This window comes from Fulmarus glacialis, unplaced genomic scaffold (genome assembly GCF_000690835.1).
Source record: "Fulmarus glacialis isolate BGI_N327 unplaced genomic scaffold, ASM69083v1 scaffold4787, whole genome shotgun sequence".
Taxonomy (NCBI): Eukaryota; Metazoa; Chordata; class Aves; order Procellariiformes; family Procellariidae; genus Fulmarus; species Fulmarus glacialis.
Window position 1 is genome coordinate 45,394 of NW_009223688.1, and position 19,356 is coordinate 64,749.

Here is a 19,356-nt window from a genome sequence, read left to right on the forward strand (position 1 = left end):
TCAAACCAGGTCCTGAGCAACCTGCTCTACGTGGCCCTGCTTTGAGCAGAGGGGTTGGACTAGAAAATCTCCAGAAGCCCCTTCCAACCTCTAAGGCTCTATGGCTTGGTCATTTTCTGTAAAGGCAGTAAACTTCAAGTAGGGAGTTACCAGGCAGCATTAAGAGCTGACGTATGTTCTCCTTTGTGTGAACTACTGGAAATACACTATTGTGAAATTGTGCATCTCTGCTACCAAAATAGTGTATCAGGGTAAAAATACTCATTATGCTTTTCAATAATGAAGTTGAATTTTCTTAACTTCTACAGTATGGAGTGACAGCACATTGTGGTAACACAGAAACGCTAGTCCTCCCCTGCAAAGCTCAGTTCTGTAGCAAAAAATCTGAGCTCAGTTTCGCCTACTTTTATTTAGTACCTACATAGACTTTTAAATGAGCAGAGGCTAATTATTGGTTTACTGAAACTAATAAAACAATTCAAAATTAAAAAAGAAAGCCGGTTGGTTGGGACACTGTTGGAGATGCATTATATTGTCATTAAATCTTAAGCGAAGGATAATTTTTTCTCTCCTTATTGGTTAATTGAGAGTTTACTCATTGTAACGTGTGCCATTAAGAAGATTCACAAGCACATCAACTGAGCAGTATGAGAGAGTCTTGCATGGTGCTTTTGTCATTAGCAAAAAAATTTAATAAGCTTCTAGTAAAAGGAGAAATGAAGCATACGAAGCCTTTTTTTATGACACAGTTTTAAATGAAGGCTGGAATCTTGCTTATAGGGACTAGCATCTGGCTGTTGCTAGCCTTTGTGTAGAATAGTCTTTTAAATCACTGGAAGGTGAGCAGTGTAATGCTTTTCCCTCTTCTTTTTTTTTTTTTTTCCCCTTCGCACCATATAAACAATTCTGGGAATTGCAGATCTGCCGTCTTCCTCTTTGTTCTTGGGAGAGAATCCCCAAGACAGTAAATCACCCAGATGCAGGTAATCTGAAAGGAACAAATTGCAATTGCTTTGGCTGGGATAATTTGTTTGTGTCTAATCGGTATAAAATCTCTTTAGGTTTTTACAGTAATGGATTGCTCTGGTGTTGCGATTCCTGTGTTAAAGCGGTACAGATGTGAAGTCCCAGGAGTGTTATTAGCTTGAAATATGTTCTTTGATTTGCATAATCAGTGTAATTATAAATCAGGACTCTTTCATCATAATGAAAAACCTGTTACCTGTCAAGGGAAAAAGGAAATAAAAAAGGAAGAAGAAAGCTCTGTGCTCATCTAAGAGGAAAGTCTCAGGAATGCTGAATAACGGTTCTGCCTGCATCCCTTCATCGGGCATTCAGCGTGAGCATCTTCCCAGAGGAGAGGCCGTGTTGCAGGCATCTGGTGTCAGTGAGGGCTCTGAGGTTGTCAGACAGACAAAATGATAGCTTTAGCTTAGGAAATCTGCGGTGAAAATGCATTTATAGTTGCAGCTACATACTGCACTTTGCCCTCGGTGGCCTTTCAGCTGATATCTGAGGACACTGTGTATAGGAATCAAAGACAGTGTTGTATGGGGTGTTCCCTTCTGGGGGACCAGGGGTGGTCCCTGGGTAAGCATCCTCATGTTGTGCAAGAAACATCCAGGCTAAATCTGGAGACCACAGCTAAACTGAGTTAATAACCAGAAAAAGATGGGATTAGAAGCCAGTTTGAACTGTGAAGAGGAAGAGGGAGGGAAAGGTAAGTTGAAACACTGCTGCTCTGCTGCAGGACACCGCAGTGGTGGTCTGTGGGACTCACCTGTGAGTCAGAGAAATGCCCCTTCTTACCACCTTGCTAGAATGAGAAATATGATGGTAAAATTATGATGAGAAATGCTTGTCTATCAATAAGATATCTTTATAAAGTGTTCTAGTCTGTGTCAAGTGCTTACCTTAATTTTTTTCTCCAGGCATATTATCTGCCCAATACTATATAGTACCACTACATTTTTTTGTAATGTAAGAAATCAAGAGTAAATTGGGGAGAGGAGAGCATTATCTTCCATCTTCAATGAATCTTTTTGCAAAAGAGAAAAACAAACCAAACCAAGGTTTTCTGAATTAATGAATTCTGGGTTTCATTATAATTGTAATGAAATATGTGAATGAAAATCCAGTTCTCCCTCCCTCTTCTAGATTAGGCACCTGCAACAACTTAAGCTGGACTTTTGATATCTGGATGTTGCCTGCTGCAGGAAGTAAGTCTGAAATCTAGCACTGAAGTTAAACAAGTTGCTTTGCCCTTCAGAACACAAAAATAAGACAAGACTTGTAGGCACCGAAGAGATGAGTCTGGCTGCTCCTCTCTTCTTGCCTGCTTTTCTGTTGTAGAGGAACAGCGTTTGACATCCCCACTTGATGGCCGCATCTCCTGATGTGCGCTGTGAGCAGCGCTACTGGCAGGGCTTTTGTCACCTGCAATGTCAGGCTGGCTGGCATCTGCCCCTGTACTTTGTCACTCTTTATACCTCAATCTTTATACACCATTTAACCTGCTTTCCTCACTAGGTGGAAGAGTCTCAGGGTTTTTTTAATTCTGCTTTTGATGTTGATGTCACAGAAAGTTACCGTGCTTATTATTTTAGTCTAGAATAATTCAGTGATGCCATTTGGGGGGAAAAGTCAGCTAAAGGCTTCCTTCAGAAGATTGAGGTTTTCATAGCCTGTCCGTTTTACTTTATTAAATCATGAAAGTTCATAACTATGCCTTTCGGTTGTGGAGATTTGATGTTCAGTATCCCCCAATGTTTACTGTCTCTATGCCTATATGAAAAGCAGGCTGAGTGTAAATTTTGGGGAAACGATAGCTAAATGCAAGAATTGACTTACCTGTGAATAGTCTCCAACACTAGAGTGGGAGATTAAACATGGTTTTTTTAATTGAAAATCTGTTTCCTGCATCCCTTGCATGAATGTCACTTGAGACTTGAAATTATATTGCCAAAGTTTGGGACCAGATCTGGTAAGATGCGTCCAAATTCTGAGATGAGATAGAAATGTTGGCATCGGTCAGGTCATTGACTGTGTGGTTCGTTATTGTAGCTCCGATAGCAGCATTATGGATGCAGGAACAGAAATCAGAGCTGGAAATTAAAATATTTGAATTAAGCCACAAGAGAGAATACACATGACTACTTAAAAAAAGCCCCAAAAACCAAAAAAAATCCATCAGCCGCCACCTAAACTCCTGCAGAGTTTAAATTAAATTCAGTGGTAAGTTTATTAGCCAAGAGATAATTACATGTGGAGTTTTCCACTCTCGGGACTTGCATCCATCCAGTGCTTGGATAACGGTGGTGCGCGGTTCGGAGCTGCTTCCCCGCGACCCCTCGTCCTCTGACTGCGTCGGGGTGAGCCTGGGAGGTGCCCCCGGGGCCTGAGCGTGGAAGAGTTGGGTGCGGAGCTTCCTGCGGGGCGGTTTCGGTACGACCCTGACGTTTGGGGCTGAAGGGAGGTTGGGGCTGTGCAGCGCGGCCAGCCGTGCCCCCAGTGTCTGTGCGGTGTTAACAGAGGGCTCAGTTTGGTTTAAAGAGACAACAGCTTTTTTTTTTTCATGTCACTAATAACCTGAGGAGGCGAAGGTAAGCGATAGGTGACTGCGATACCGCATCCTGTTTCGTACAGGAGAAGAAAATATTTTTGTTTGGGGGCTTTAATATGCCTAGAAGTCCCTGACGGGGAACGTATTGTGTGGTGCTTTACTTTGGTTTCTTTCACATTTTCTTTTTAAGTGAGCGTATTTTTACTCTGTTTAAGACTGTTCTCAGTGTGGTTTTTCTGGTCGCTACTTCCACTCTGACAGCCCCCTTGGAATCGCCAGGGTCCTTGCTCCCTTTCGGCTGCCATTTTTTTCCCTTTGCCTCATTTTTGGCGAGAATTGGCTTGGCAGCCTGCTGTAAAATAATAATTAAATAATAAATATCACTTTTTTGGTAGGGAAAAATTACCTTCCATACAGTTAATGCTAGATTCTGCCTTTTTGTCCTGGAAAGTGGTTTAAATTTTTTCTGTCATCAGTGAGTTGGCCTGATCCTATATTACATCTGGGCAGATACTGTCATTCCCACTTTGGTCGGAATGTGGAATAGCTGAACAGTCTTCTAAAGAGTCCTTGCTTTGTCTTGCCTGTGGATGGTGTGATGGCCAGTTGTATTCAGAGCAAAATAAAAAGCCTAAAACTAGAAGTGAGTGCCTGCTTGGTTTTTTGTCTGGTTTTTTTCCTTGCCCCAGTGTGGGATTGTGCATAATGGCTTTCTAGCAGCAGGTTTTCTAAGACATGCCTGTGTTTCTGCCTTTTCTTTACCTTGTTACATAATAAATATAAAGATCTGAGCAGGAATTTGGTTTACGCACCTATGTTGAGCAGTGCTGTAATACAGAATTAGATGTGAGGCTCCTCATTTCTGTTGCTCAGAGATCGTTTCCTGATTGTTGTGCATTATATAAATATATATAAACTATATACATACATAAAAATGTAAAGCAGACACTTAAGAATCACTTTTATAGCCAATTTTAATAGTGGCTTTTCAAAAAAAAAAGGGAGAAGCCCTAGTGACCAAGCTGCACCCAGCGATCCTGGGAGGTGAGAGAGCCCGTGCTGAGACCCGCAGTCCTGCCTTCTGTGTTGAACTAACAATACCAGCAGTGTTCCTTGCTGGTCAAATGTGGGTCCGGGGTGTGAGGTTTTTTTAATTTACGTGCAGGATAGAAAATGAGGACGGTGCTGTAGTACCCTGTCTGGGCAGCGCTGAGTGGGACAAGAAGTGCGCTTTAGTGTTGTGAGGAAAGGGCTGATGTAGGTCTCTTGAAAAGCTAATCCTTTAAATGAAATTAAATCAGATTAAAAGAATAATTAAAATTCTGTAATGATTTCTTTAAAGCAGTTGTGGAGTAATCCCTGGCTGCGTGTGAAATGTCCCAGAGGCAGAGGAGGGTTTGAGTGGCATTGCACAGGCACCTGGGTTAGATGCTGTTCTGGATGGGGCAATAAAAACAAGATTGTAATGACAGCTATGGAAATTGCACTGAAATGAGCTTGTAAAAACAGAGAAGCTCTAGAAAGAGTTATAAATCAACAGTGAAATCCCAGCCCCCTCTAAAGACAGTAGGGAAATAGTCAGCAGTCAGACAAATATCCTTAATTTCAATGAAAGCTGTGTAGCTACCTCCGCTTGCGGCTCTCCAGCATGGGCGTGCGGTACGGCTGTGCTTGGGGAGCTCACTGCTAGGAGCGATCCTCAGGCTTTGGGGCCAGTTTCGAGAAGAACAGAAAAAGTCAGAGCTGAAAACTGATTTCTCAAGGATATGTCAGTTGTGATTCAGATGATGAGAGGCGTAACGTGTGTATTGGTGCCGGTAAAGCATAGCTTTGAATTATTTGGGTTAGTGTGCAGGAATTTGCTTTAAAAGAATCTGATGGGGTTCAAGGTGGGAAATCGTGATGCAAGTTCATGGAAAATACTATGACAGTGATGTTCAATAGTGACCCTCGGGACACTAGAGAAATGTCTGTTAAAGGAAGTGTCCTCACCTAAGGCATTTAAAAGTAGTCAGAACAGGATAAAAGTACATCTAAATCCCCAAATCCTAAATCCTAGCAGTACAGATCTGGGGAAGCGACTGGTCCTTCTTGTGCTTCATATGCACAAATTTGTTTATTTTAGCTATTTGGTTCTTTCTGTGAAAAATCCTCTCTTATTCTGGATTTATTTCTGTGTTGTTGTAAGCGTATTAAACTGAATTCACCAAATTTCTCGCAGCCCTCCTCAGACTAAGCGGTTTGGCGTGCTTAGCAGGCCTTGTGTTTTTCTCATAAGGACACAAACTAGCAGCCCTTCTGCCGCTGCCTGGGGACGGCGCTTGCCCTAAAATGAGGCGTTTCATTCGAAAAAGATAAATTCTACATTTTGTTTCTTCCTTTATCGTTTCCCGAGGTAGGATTCTGCTGAGAGAGCAGGAGGAGGGGAAGAAGGAGCATTGAAAATTTTCAGGACTTTCGATGGAAATCTTTTAACCAGCTCCATCCCACGCCTGCTGAATTACATTTATTGTCACTTCTGTGGGCTGTTTCATAGCAGACTTAGTGCCTTTTCCTTCAGAAAGCTCTTTAGACACCCCAATCCAACCCTTTTGGGAAGGCTCTTGGGCCCTTCGTTTCCCAGAGAAGCTGTGAAGCAGTCTGAGAGTTTGAGTGCAGAGAACTGGGATTTTTTTGGTTTCCGTGGCACGTCACTGCTGTTACTGACCGTTCTTGCGTTAATATTGAACTGTATTTAAGCAGAAAGCTTTTTAAAGAGATCTAGCTTTCTCTTCTACTTCAGTAAGATTCAGGCTTCTAAACCACCCGCATACTATGTATTGTGTTTCAAACACATCTGAAACTTAAAACCAAAGAGCATTTTTCTGCAGACTCGCAGCAATCTTCTGTAACTTCTGCTTAGTAAAGCTCCTCCGCTCGCCTTTGCCACGTTCATATTCTTTGAGTCACCTAACCACACTGATGGTAGGAAGTGGGATGGGGGAGGTCAGTTCCTGTGAGCATGGCATTTTAAGCCATGAAATGAGAGCTGCAGCAGGAGCTGGTCTCCCTTATTTTTGGTCGTCTTACAGTTTGAGCAAATAAGAAAAAATGTGGGGGTTTCTGCTTGAACACAAGTAAGTGCTATACATTTCTTGTGATATAGAATTGCAATCCATGTCAGATTCCCGCTTGCTTTCAAATGTAATGTTTTCTTGATTGTATCTATTTCTGAAAGCTTATGGTGATAACTTTGCTGTCGCTCTTTTTACTGAAGTTGACATTTTGGAATGCCGGAAAAATAGATGTCGTGTGAAATAACTGTGTCAGTGGCACTAGCTGGGTTTGATAGAAGGGCACGCCTACAGCCCCAGTGCACTGCTGCTGGGGGGTCTTATGGGCCATGGGCAGGAGGAAGAGGCGAGTTTTTAAGTGGGTTTGAGGAAAATGCTAGCGTTAATGAAGCAGTGGAAGAGGGAAAAGAAGGGTATGGCTGGTGGCAGGGTGGGAAAGGCTTTGCTCCCTCCTGCTCCGCAGGAGAGGGCTGGAGTTAGTCTGGTGCAGGGCAACGTGTGAAATTGGAGAGATGAGGAAAAACACAGGCTCCGGAGCTGTCGGTCGTGGACCGCTCTGAGGATGGTGGTGTGTGCTTTGTAATTGACTGTAACAAGCAGGATAACGTTGTGCCGTTACTAGAGCTGACACCGTGAGAGAAGTTTCATTGCAGTGCATTGCAGGTAAGACTGTCGACACTGGGTTTTCCAGCAGCGTAGTGAGTGCTGTAGCTTCTTTAAAGAAGTCTTAACCCAGCTGTGTCTGTAACACAGCCTGAGCATGAAGGAGAGAGTGTTAATACCATTCGTCAGATAAGCAGGATAACGTTGTGCCGTTACTAGAGCTGACACCGTGAGAGAAGTTTCATTGCAGTGCATTGCAGGTAAGACTGTCGACACTGGGTTTTCCAGCAGCGTAGTGAGTGCTGTAGCTTCTTTAAAGAAGTCTTAACCCAGCTGTGTCTGTAACACAGCCTGAGCATGAAGGAGAGAGTGTTAATACCATTCGTCAGATCCTGCATTTTAATTTGTGTCAGAGTTCCTCTTAGCAGGGTTTTATTTTATTCAGATACATACATTAGCTCTGCCCTTGAGGCCTTTGCTTTTGCTTTCTAGCCGTAAGTTTCTGCCTTAAGAGCAGCCTCTTCTTGAAAGGCTTTTACTAAGGAGGAAGGGATGAAGAGGGAGAGAACTTCACTGTCAGTGACAGCGTTAGGGAATGCCCAAGTGGATGTTTCAGTTGGAAATACAGGAATGCTTGAACTGGGCATAATGAAAACCTGTTAGCGGAGGTTAGAGGTATATGGCATATGCTCAGTTTGTAGCCGAACTTCGGGAAGAGCTAAGCTCCTGTTAAGACGTCTATTAAGATGGCTAGGTAAGAAATAGCTTTCAAAAATAGCTCTACATGTTAACAGCTGAGGGTGGTGGTGGTGTTTTTAAATCTGGTCAGTTCTGGGCACATGCTTAGTTGTCCAGACTCCTGTTAGCTGCAAAAATGTCTTTTACCATTATATAGGTTCTAGTTCATTTGTCTTTGTCTATTTTCCTGCAGACGGGTTTTTAATCGTAGCGGTGATAGTTGCTTATCCATTTGAAGTGCATGATGCGTATTACAAAACAACATTAGAAATGGAGACACCACTACTAGATGCATTTCTGGATGCAACAGGCAGTTTCCATCTGGAATAGTTTCACTTTTAGATGCTTGAAGAAAGACTAGAGAATTATAGTGTCTTCCCATGCTTAGAGTTGGACCTGATGGGTCACATTACACTGAGTTGCCGTTTGGAGCTCTTGACTTCACTGATGTTGCAGAGAGCCTAAATCAGGAAAGAATTAGGAAACTGGCTCCCAGAGCTTGTTTAACTTGTGGGCGATAGCAGTGGGCGATAGCAGCGACGGCGGGAGTAGGAAAGCCCTTCCACTGGTCGCTAAGACTGTTTTCTCTTCCCTTGAAGAGGGCAGGTCCCCCCGAGGAGGAGCGGTGGGAGCTCTGCGGCTGGGGCTGTGCTGCCTGCGGGGCCGCGGGGAGCCCTGGGGAGAGCCTCCCCCTCCTGGGTCCCGCGCTTGGGCACGGCGGAGGGCTTGAGAACTGCCCCTGGGCAGCCCCCCTTGAACAGGCATTCGAGTTATGCTACTGAAGTCACGTTCATCGTTCTGGACGGATGGGGAAATCCCCCAGGGGTATTAATTCTCGGTGAAAGCAAACTTCTAAAGTAGGTGTTGCTTATAATGCCTTTCCAGTGTCTCTAGTCTGTAGAGCCTTTTTCTGTTACTTCAGTGTTATCATCCCTCCTTGCGCACTCTCCATGCCTCGTGGGGTTTTAAATAAGCATAAAATATTAAGTCAATTTTGCTGACAAAAATAGATTCACCTAAACCTGATGAGGTTTAGGCTTTCTTCGTTTCAGCTGAATACTGCAAAAATCTCTTTTCCTCTGAAAGAGGGCTGAGTGAGAGGTCCTTCTGTCGGATCAGCAGATGTAGAATATGCCAAACCAGTAGCTTGTCATAACATTTCTGGTTCTTTCTGCTGTCTATCACAGGCCTCCAAGATATTTTTTGTTTTAAACCGGGATTATTTTTGAACGCTGCTACCTGGGGACTAGGCCAAGCACAAGATCTGAATCTGGCTTGTGCGCTGGGAGAAAAGCCTGCGACCTTAAAGTTTGGCTGCTCGGGTTCAACTGGTCTCTTTACTACTACAGTCAGTGGAGCACCCAAATCCTTGTATTTTATCTTAGATTAATAGAAAAATATATCATAGTCTTCCAGTTTGCGCCAGCGTCTAAGAGAAATTTTTCAAAAATACGGGCTTTCTTCTGGGTGCAAACAGCTTAGTGAGGATACAGGGAGGTGGTTGAAAAATTTCTCTGTGCCATGAAAGAGTTTCCCGGTGGCATTGAATTCTGTCAGGAAGACTGAAGTTGTTTTTCCATTTTAGTGAAAACATAAATTGTACACGATCTTAGGCATTTTCAGAAGTTTCATTTAAGTTTTACCTTAGGAGGAGCTTTAAATACGTATTATTTTATTAATATAATACGAAAAATTATCTCTGGAAAGCATCCTATTTGTCCCTTTCTGCTTGGATTGGTTTTGAACAGAGAAATTGTAAGCAGCATTGTTCATGTGAGTAGAATTACGAATAAGCCATGAAATACTTGAGCTTAAATACGTTAGAGGCACGAGGACTGGGCATAGCAAAGCTGAGTTTTACAGCAGAGTTTTATACGTTTGGAAGTGCACACTCGGGTTTTTAGAGCTCTGCCTGTTGTGTGTGCTTGGGAGGCGCTGGCACGCTCCACGTCCAGACGGGCTGTAACTTTCTGCCCGGAGCTGTCGCAGGTAACCAGGGAGCAGATGTGAAGTTAGCGTCAGCCCGGCTCTCTGGGAACAACAGTTTATTATTAGTAGCCTTTTATAAGGTTTGGACACAGATAACCATTTGTCAGTTTGCACATACCAGTACGCTTCCCAAGTTATGGCTAATCCGGTCTAGGGAGGGTTTGCACAATCCAACGCTGGACCGGAGAGCAAAGAGGAGGCGGTTTCTGCGTTGGGTCCTGCAGGTTTGGTGGATGCAGGAGGGCAGGCAATGGGGGTCCCGTCACCTGCTCCCCCATCTGGAAGCGTCTGGCAGAACCGTGGACATCTTGGGGCGGGGGGCTACCTGGGCTATGCCTGGATCTTATTTATGTTGTCCCTCTCATTTTCCATTCCCAGGAGCACCCTGGAGCGCGGTCGACAGACGGTGGGTTTTACTTTGGGAGAATTCCATGTGAAATAATCCAGTAAATCTTGTTTTCACAGATCATTTTATAGCACTTGAAAAAATATGTAAGGAAAGTGGATTTTTGTCTTGTGTGCAAAAAGCAGCCCTTCGGGGCCACATCAGAGATGAATAGAGAGAACCATCTTGGCTTAAATTCAATAAAAAAGAACGAAAGCCACTTCTGTGGTTTCACCCATGCATATTTTTCTTGATTTAGGGCCAGCACTACATTCGGTGTTTAAGGCACTTGTGGCTTTCCAAGTTCCTCTTCTTTCCAACTACTTATCAATTTTATTTTCTGCTTTGTGCCCACTTGCTCTTTGGATGTACCGTCAATAAAAGCATGGGTTAAGTGCGGGCAGTAGGTGAACAGTGATGTATTTTCAGCAGTAACCTATATATGCAATATACAAGATGATAGAAAATACTGTATGTTTAAAGGACAGTGGATTTTTTTTTTCTTTTAATATCAGCTCTTCTTTATTGGGAAGTAGAATAAGGCTTCGCTAAGTATTTACACTGCAAATGCCTCTAAGCACAAGTCCTGGAGCGTTCGAAGCCACGTTCAGAGGTTGTTTCAGGCAAGATGGACGCATTTGTGGAGTAATTACCAGTGGAAGATCTTGTGCCTTGATTGTTTGACAGGATTATGCAGTAGAAGAGAAAAACTTGTATGTGGATTTATAAAATACGGATCAAAGCGCTTTACTTTTCAGTAATGTAAGCAGGTCAAAAGAGCTTTTAACCTAGACATAAAAGAGGTGTCTGGTGGTGCCATGCACTTGAAAGCAAGCAAGTAACCACTAGCTCTCGTTTTTATCAGTAAGAAAGAAAGGTTGTTGGACTTGCTTTCGCAGCGATGAATTGCAGTAGGAAAGAAGAAGGAATTGGGTTTTAGTTCCTTTTGAAACTTTACAAAATGATACCAACAAGACAGTCCCTTCTTGTGGCAGTGGTTGAAGAGGAACAGGGAATGCTTAGGGCAACCGGTACCTTACCCAAGTCAGCACAGGGGTAGCTGGGCTCGGCTTAGGATGCCCAGCTGAGGATGCCCCAGGGGTGCGGTATTATTAAAGTAATTTTTAGCAAAATACAACATTGCTGAATTGCCTTCCAGTCGCGGGCATTGGTGAATACCTGCTGAAACACTGTTTTCTGTATGCTGCCCTTTTTATTTTCTTGAATTAGAGCTTTTCCCTTGTGCACTGTTTTAATTTCTTGCTGCGCTGAGCTACTGTTAATAAGGAAGAAGTCTCAGTCCTTTCCCTAAAACGCTGGCCCGTCGCAGCACTGCTGATGCTGTCACAGGGAGTTCTCGGTACCCAGAGCTGAGGCATCTGTGTAAGCTCTTTCTGTGATGATGTGTTTGCAATAATCTATTAATCTGGTCTAATAATCTACTCTACTTTCACTGCATTTTCCTGATAAGTGAAATTATATTTGAATAAAACCTAGTACTTATAAATTCCTGGTTTCAGCTGGAAGGATGTTTTAATAGCTGGTCTCAAATCTGCTGAAAAGCAGATTTTATGGTAGAAATGCTAATGAAGCTTCAACAGCAACAACTGGCAGCCATACTGAGGAATTGAGGGGTTCTATATTTGGGTCTCATAGGTCAGTAAATAGATTTGTGCCATCTGAATCTATTTTTGTCAGCAAAATTGACTTCAATATTTTATGCTTATTTAAAAAAAAAAAAAATCTGTATCGCTGTGAAAGTTTCTGCATTTTGAGGCCAGCTCTCAGCTAATCTTCCCAAGCAGTCTGCACAGCTCAGATTTCAAAGTCTTTATTCAAAAGGTCGCATCCTGATTTAATACCATTAGTATAAACCCAGGATAATTTAGTTGATGTGCGTGGAGGTGCTTGTCATTTCAGTTTTTTGATCTTAATAGAAATCTAGCCAAGAGTAGGTTGCATTTATGAAGCTAATGCCATGTTCTTGAACACGTCACAGGAAGACAAAGATTGATTTTTCACATTTAGATGAATCCTTTCTGCAGGATGCAGGTCACCTCTCGCTCCAGCAAGATGCTGGTAATTTCAGCTAGTCCACTTTAAAACGGGAATATGGAAAGAATGTTTGTCATGTTTTCTTTGTCCCTTTTTTTTATCGATTAGCGTTCAAATTTCTACATTTGATACGTTTTCCGCTTCTCAGAACTGCCAGAAGCATATATATTCATGTGTTCATATGCAGCAATTTTAAACCACAGTCCTTTTTAAACTCTTTTTTTGCCTTCTTATGACACACTAGTAAAGCTGGCGTGAGGATTTCGTGTAGCTGTAGGCTTGCCACAAGTCAAAAAAAAACCCAAATCAAAAAATGCAGTATCCCTTATGTGAAAGTGGATATATGGGTTTGTTTCCACAGTGCCCACAGAAATGAATCAAGAATGTTAAATTAAAAGACAAACAAACATACTAATCACTTCTTTCTGTTTTCCCACTGGATCATATCTTAATGGCATCTTCTGGAGCCTTTTGAAGGAATGTTAATATTTTATGTAAGGAGGAATAATAAATAGCGGTAAAATGCAGCTTGAATGCTTAAATCTCCTGAAGGAGTGGCGCTTGTACCATTCTCTCCACGCAGGAGACATTTCTAATTCACCATAACTTAGGTGTATTTTACCAAATAATACCTTGTTGTATGCTGGGACACTTGTATTTCTGTTCGGAGAAATCCTTTTGAAATGGTTTTTATCTTTTATATTTACTCTCTTATTTTGGGTGTCTGTAGTAAAGAAATAAGTAATTAATTAAAGACAGGATCACTGAAATTCTGGCTGTCTTATCAGTCAGCTAGTTTGACATGATTATTAAGGCTGGATATATTGGTTGTAATAACTTGTGAGTGAATGGCTCACCCATCTTCTACTCCCCTCCCTTTCCTCAGGAACTGGGATGAGTGATACGCTTCTAGAAGTAGCACAAATTTTCTTCAGGATTAATAGAATGAAATAAATACTGACTTTTTCTTCCCCCTCCCCTCCCCCCCCTCAGGTTGCCCTTGTTCTCCTTTTCAAATCAAATGTCACATTGACTCAAATCCAGCGTTGGAAGCATGTGGGGAACTGCAGCACATCAGCCCGGCGCAATGTATCCATCAAACTGGAAGGAAGCCCAAAACCAAAACTCCACTGGCCAAAATGCATCCTCTGCAGAAACCCCAAGGCAAGTGGCTTTGTCCTTGTAGCAATTGTACAAGCTTCTATCGCATGTGAAGTGTAATATTTTTAAATTAATTGCTTTAATTTTAGGTCACAGCAAAATAGTTATTTTTACGTTCTAAGGTTCAGGTACAGCTGGTAGGGTTTTATTATCTTCATTTTATCCAATGTTAGATAACCTCTTAGGGAAGCCTTCAAGAAGAAATTGATTCAGGAATAACAGATACTTAACTTGTCAATTTATATTTCCTGTACTGTTGTTATACCTCATGCAGCTGTGAAGTGTAAGTTTAATTTAGCAATACTGTTTTCATTCTTTATTAATTTTTTTTTTTTTTTAATTATTTAGGTAAGAATAGCTTATTGTTTAAACCTGGTCTGTTTTCCATTTATTGTAAGAACTATGCATAGCAACAGAAAATGCCTAAATGGAACGAATGTATTTTAAAAATGAGAAATAGGAGCTAAACCAGTCGCGTGCAAGGTTAGCATGTGGGCTGTGGTAATTCCACAGACCTGCCAGATTCATAGTCAAATAGGTGGCAATCCCAAAGTGTGGTAGAAAAGAAGCCAGGAAGAAGCGTGTTCCAGCTGGTCTCCAGGCAAGTCATCTGGTCTCCCCAGGCTTTTCTTCCCTAAAACTTCTGAGTGCTAAAAAAAGACTGCAGTAAATTGCTTGAAAGAGGATAAATTGTTTTCATGTTTCGCCATCAGTGAAATGACATGTGGTCTGTCTTTGTAATGTCAATTTGTCAAGTGCCTCCACTGCCACCACCCCCTGCTTTGTAGAATTGGTTAAAATACTGTATATAATGTGTGCTTGCCTTAAGGTAATTGCAGATGCAGAAAGCATATAGTTTGAGAGGTGTTTGGAATAAAGGAGGGTGAGCCTGAAGAAGATACTAGGTTCATAAACCAAAATTTTTTTAAGAAGCATGTCCATGTGATAGACGGTCATTGTCATGTGAGAAAAAGAGAAAAGATATTTTGGTCACCATTAGGGTGTGTTGCACAAACTGAGCCTCTGTACCACCACCAATTCAAATGCCTATACGAAAGCAATTTTCTGATACGCATTTTGTCTTAAACAACTACAAAGAAAGCATTGTATTTTCTGATCTAAATTTAGTAGATCTAAAATCTTAAATTAGTATACTAGTTCATGCTTGAAACATCTCACGAGGTCTGTGTATTTATGGAGCTTTTACCTTGAGGTCTTGGTTGTCCAGTTTTAATTAGTGGGTGTTCCATGAATGTTGTTCATACTAACAATAAAAAGGAATAGCAGAAGTGTCTGTTCAGTAAGATATTGAATGAATTCAGCTGGTGTAGATCCTTTGCTGTTGTACTGATTGCACTGATTTCCAATTACTGAGGACATAGCCTGTTTTTTACATGTAAGTATTTCAGAAAAGTTGGAGGGAGCCTACTTGGCTTGATTCAAATCATGCTTAAAATTTAACCAAGTAGATTAGTGTAATCTATTTCCATCACTGAGATAGGTACTACTACTTCTTTCTGCTGCTCACACACATCTCTCTCCCATTACAGCCATAAGCTTAGAACCAAAGAAGTCAGTGTCTCTTACTGGCTGGTTAATGCTCTGAAAAGGATGGAAATTTTTTAATGAGGTGAAATAAACAGCCAAAGGTAAAATGCTTTCTTGAATAGTTACTCTTGCTAATACTTTTTTTGACAGAACTCAGTTTGTTGGGCTTCTTGATGTCGCTGTAAAAGTAGTCCAAGAAGAAACAGGAGTCCCAATGAAAATTCCCATGCGAGGCTGTTGTGTAGTACCCAATACTTGAAAATCAGATCACCTAATGTCTCAGACTGAGCCAGGTTAGCCAAAGCTACAAATCAGCATTACAAGTCTTGGTCATGGATGTGCCAGTCATCTTCCTGAAAGACACTTCTTCGTCATAAATTTTAAATAGTGATTTTATTATTTCACTTCACTCCTTTATAATAAAACTACTTTTAAAAAGTATCTGCAGTTAGCTTACATATGACAGTAGAGAACAATATGTACGATACTTTGCAAGGAAGGGAAGGTGGTACAATTTTTTTCTCTTCACTTTTATTGACTTTGTAAATTTGAAATGGCTTTTTTCCTTTGTATAGTTCATTGGTCTCCTGTTACTGTATGGGTTGTATACCTAGTAAAGAAAGGAAAACATTTCATACCTCTCCAGGAAAATGAAATAGTCAAAAGAAAAAAAAAAGTTGTTTTTATTAAATTGGCTGCATTGAATTTGACATTTTTCCTGTAAACCATCCTTGCTTCCTCTTGGTGGCCGTGTCCAAAAAAAGTAGTTGTGACAGTGTGCTGCATTTCCTTGCAGCAGACATAAATCTTTCCTCAGTTTTTTGTTGGTATTTTTGTATAAGAACCTTTCTTCCCAGGGCTTTCTCCCTAGAGCTACATGGATGCCTCATTAAGGCCTATTTCTTGTTGATTTGTTGGGTGGGATGTGCTGGCATCACTGCCTGAGACTCTAGGAGCAGCTCTCTACCCCCACCCAAGGCTGTGCTGTTGGGTCATTTATTCTTTTTTTGAGTGTATTCACTTCCCAGGGGATAACCCTTCATAATCTGCTTCATCATGTGTATTTTTTTAGGTCTCTTCTTGTCAAGGGACCTTAACTGAAGGAAGTAAATCTGCTAGTGCGACTCATACCACTTGAATTTCTCTTTATTAGGTCCTCCCAGCTTCCCAGTGAGTCATGACAGACCCACCACCGCTGGGACGATTGCTGGGAATGCCTCCATCAAGTTGCTAATGAATGTGTGCTGCCTGTTTGCATATTACTGTAGGGGAGGCACTTGTGAGAGAGAAATTCATGGGCTGGGGGGCTGAAGTAATGCAAAGGCTGAGATGCTCATTTTGCAGTGAGGGAAGGGTCACTATTCCCTGCTGTTTTACGGACCCAGGGCCAAGCCTGGGCTGTATCTTCTCCCACATATTTACCCTTGCCTTTCCCGTTTCTAATTCTGTCCTGCTGCTTCTCGTTATTTCACTTGTTCCTTCTGCAACAAAGATTTTGTGTCTTGGTTTCTGCCTCCTCCAAATCACCGTGGGCTGCTATGTAAAACCTTCAGGAGGAGGACTGGGGAAACGCCATCCCAGCGCATGGCTTCAGGCGCTGCCTGAAACATGCTCCGTAATACTGGTATCTCTTCCGTGCAGCTGGCTTGCTTTCTTTTCTCCACCAGTTTACCTGTCTGTGCGCAGGACTGGAAGCTGCATCCAAGGTTGTGCTGCTTTGTGGCTGGGACCCAGACTGAGAAAATAGCAGCACTGTTTCCCGCATGGGCCAGGACTCGTGGAAGGTGGCTTCAGAGCGTGAGCAGGAGTTCTGCTTGGGCTCCCACTGTGGGTCCTGGATCCCTACCTAAAAGCAGCACCTACTTTTTTTCCAGGGCTGACTGTTCATTTAGTACTTATGATGATGGCGCACATACCGACGAGCTCATCTAGTGTTGTTTGTTCTTAGTGTGCAGATCTTTCACCCACTCTTTCGTAGAAGTCTAAAATGGTTTTGAGTTTAAAACTCTGTGTTGTGATATGTAACACCACTTCCTTGTAAATTCTGAATGTAGGGGTTTTGTGTCCATTCTGGAGTTGGACAGGGCTCTGAGCAACCTGATCTGGTTGAAGATGTCCCTGCCTAAGGCAGGGGGTTTGGACTAGATGGCCTTTGAGGGTCCCTTCCAACCCAAACTATTCTATGATTCTATGATCTTGTGTGGTTTAAATTTTGCTTCATAAGTAGTGCTTGATAAGGACAACGGCTTTGCCTCTGTGTAGATGTCTCTGTTTCTCAAAATTATTTCTGTAAATAAAAATTCAGAACTAACAGAAGTGTTTTCCTCCTTCCTCTCCAGTGCAGAGTGTGTTGTCTCAGGTCATTCAGGTGGAGTCCACTAACAGCAAAGACATAAAATGTTTACATGGACAGCAGTGACACCCATTCCTGTTAGTGTAAACGCTTTGGCAGTGAACTTCAGCTTTTGAGTGTTGTGGACCAGTCTGAAACCATGAAGGGCCTGATAGGGGATATGGGGTAGGTTCTTGCCTGTCTGCCTGCTGCATTATGCACCTTCTGTAAAGAGCCTAGAGCTTGCCTTTTCTGGCTAGATGAGCCAGGTGGTTGCATGGATACTTTTCATTAGGTTGTTTTGTTTTGTTGGAGAAATGTGTCTGGGTACTCACTGATCATGCGGTGTGCAAGTGAAAACCTGGTAGAGCTCCACCATCCCATTTATATGCCAGATGATTTTCTTTTCCTGCTTACCTGTTATTCCTGCGTAAGATAGGTTTTGTGGTGGTGTTTCCAAAATTGAACTATAACACCTTTATTTTAAGACAGGAATTCCAGATGGTTTTGGAGACTGGGCAGATCAGTCCTTTTGAAGGAAGTGTCCCATTAAAGCTCAAATCCTTAGAAGATTTGATTTTATTCTTTGGTGCTGAAATAAACTCAGTAACGTAGGTAGTATAAAATGTCATATATACTCAGAGCTCAAAAACTCTTCGTTACTGACCTCAGACAATGACCATCCGTAGCTGGAGCAGGGAGGACATCTGGGCTGATGCAGACCTTAAAACAGATGCAGAGCCTTCTGCAGGGTAGGGACAACAGGAATTGGCTTTTTGGGTGCATATGCCTCCGTTTAGCCTCCTAAAGAAAGTAACCCTGAAATTACATTCAGAACAGTTGCTAATTAAAGCTCCATTACAGTGTTGATCACATTATGCTGATGTGCCATATGGACTATTTAAAAATTGGAAATGCTTGAAATAAATTGTTCTTGAAAATGTTGTTTAATAAAACAAGTATTTAGAGTTTCCTCATTTAATATGTTAAGTCTTTGGATAGTCTAGGCCAGAGGGGATGCTTGGCAGCACTGCTCCAAGTAGCGTGCGCTTTGGGAGTAATTGCGCAGTTGGTTTTCGTACTTCAGTGTCGGGGCTGCCTATGTGAGGTTGCTTTCACTGTATGAAACTATAACAGCACGTGAACCTGTTGCCACGGGTTACTGCTTGCGTATTTCCAAAACCCTTTACTCTGCAATCAATATAAGGTCTGAATAAATTTTTTTAAATTACATTACATTTAAATTACATCACATTTTTTTGAAATACTGTATTAAACTTTGTGCCTTTGTCTCCTAGTGAATCCTTAAGCAGAATGTATACGTTCTTACAACGTGTGTTTTATTTATATCGTATATAACTCAATGTAGAGGCAAAAGAGGAAGGAAATTTATGAAGACTACACCACAGAGGAGATGGGGGAGGGAGAATGAAAGGAAGAAAAGCTATTATGTTCTGCCTGTGGCGGTTTTGACCAAGCAAACACAAGGCACTGAAATCCATGGTGGGATTGTTTTTTGGTGGTTTGTTTTGGGTTGGGTTGGTTTTTTTGTTTTTTTCTTTTTTTCCCAGTGTAAGAGATTCAACAGAGTGCCTGAGTTTTGAAAAGTCATGGGAGGGGAAACTCGTTAGTGTGATTGAGATGGTGAGCACATTTGCAAAAACGAAGTGTGAGCTGTGCATCCTGTTTGGTAACAAGGAAGCGGTAAAGTTCTGCGAGCTGCTCAGTTCGTTAACACGTCTGATACGGCTGTAGAAATACAAAATAGAAGCCCATCATTTTTCTGTAGCATACAGCAGTCTGCTTTGGCGTAAGAAATACTTCGGGACTGCACCTGTGCAATTTATAAAGGCTGGTGAAAGAATGCATACTCCTCGTTCTGCATTGAGCACTTGGATTTTGTTCCCAGTTTAGGATAAAGAAGATGGAG

The 19,356-nt window shown here is 42.0% G+C and overlaps 1 protein-coding gene across 1 annotated transcript in view; it reads left to right on the forward strand.

Moving 5' to 3' along the window:
- The first annotated feature begins 4,643 nt into the window (after nt 1-4,643).
- FGD3 (FYVE, RhoGEF and PH domain containing 3) overlaps nt 4,644-19,356 on the forward strand; it is a 60,528-nt gene continuing 45,815 nt past the window's right edge. Inside the window, exons 1-2 of the mRNA XM_009581873.1 lie at nt 4,644-4,677; nt 13,379-13,549. Of these exons, the coding sequence (XP_009580168.1) occupies nt 13,525-13,549 (25 nt within the window). The 5' untranslated portion in view covers nt 4,644-4,677; nt 13,379-13,524. The remainder of the gene's footprint in view (nt 4,678-13,378; nt 13,550-19,356) is intronic.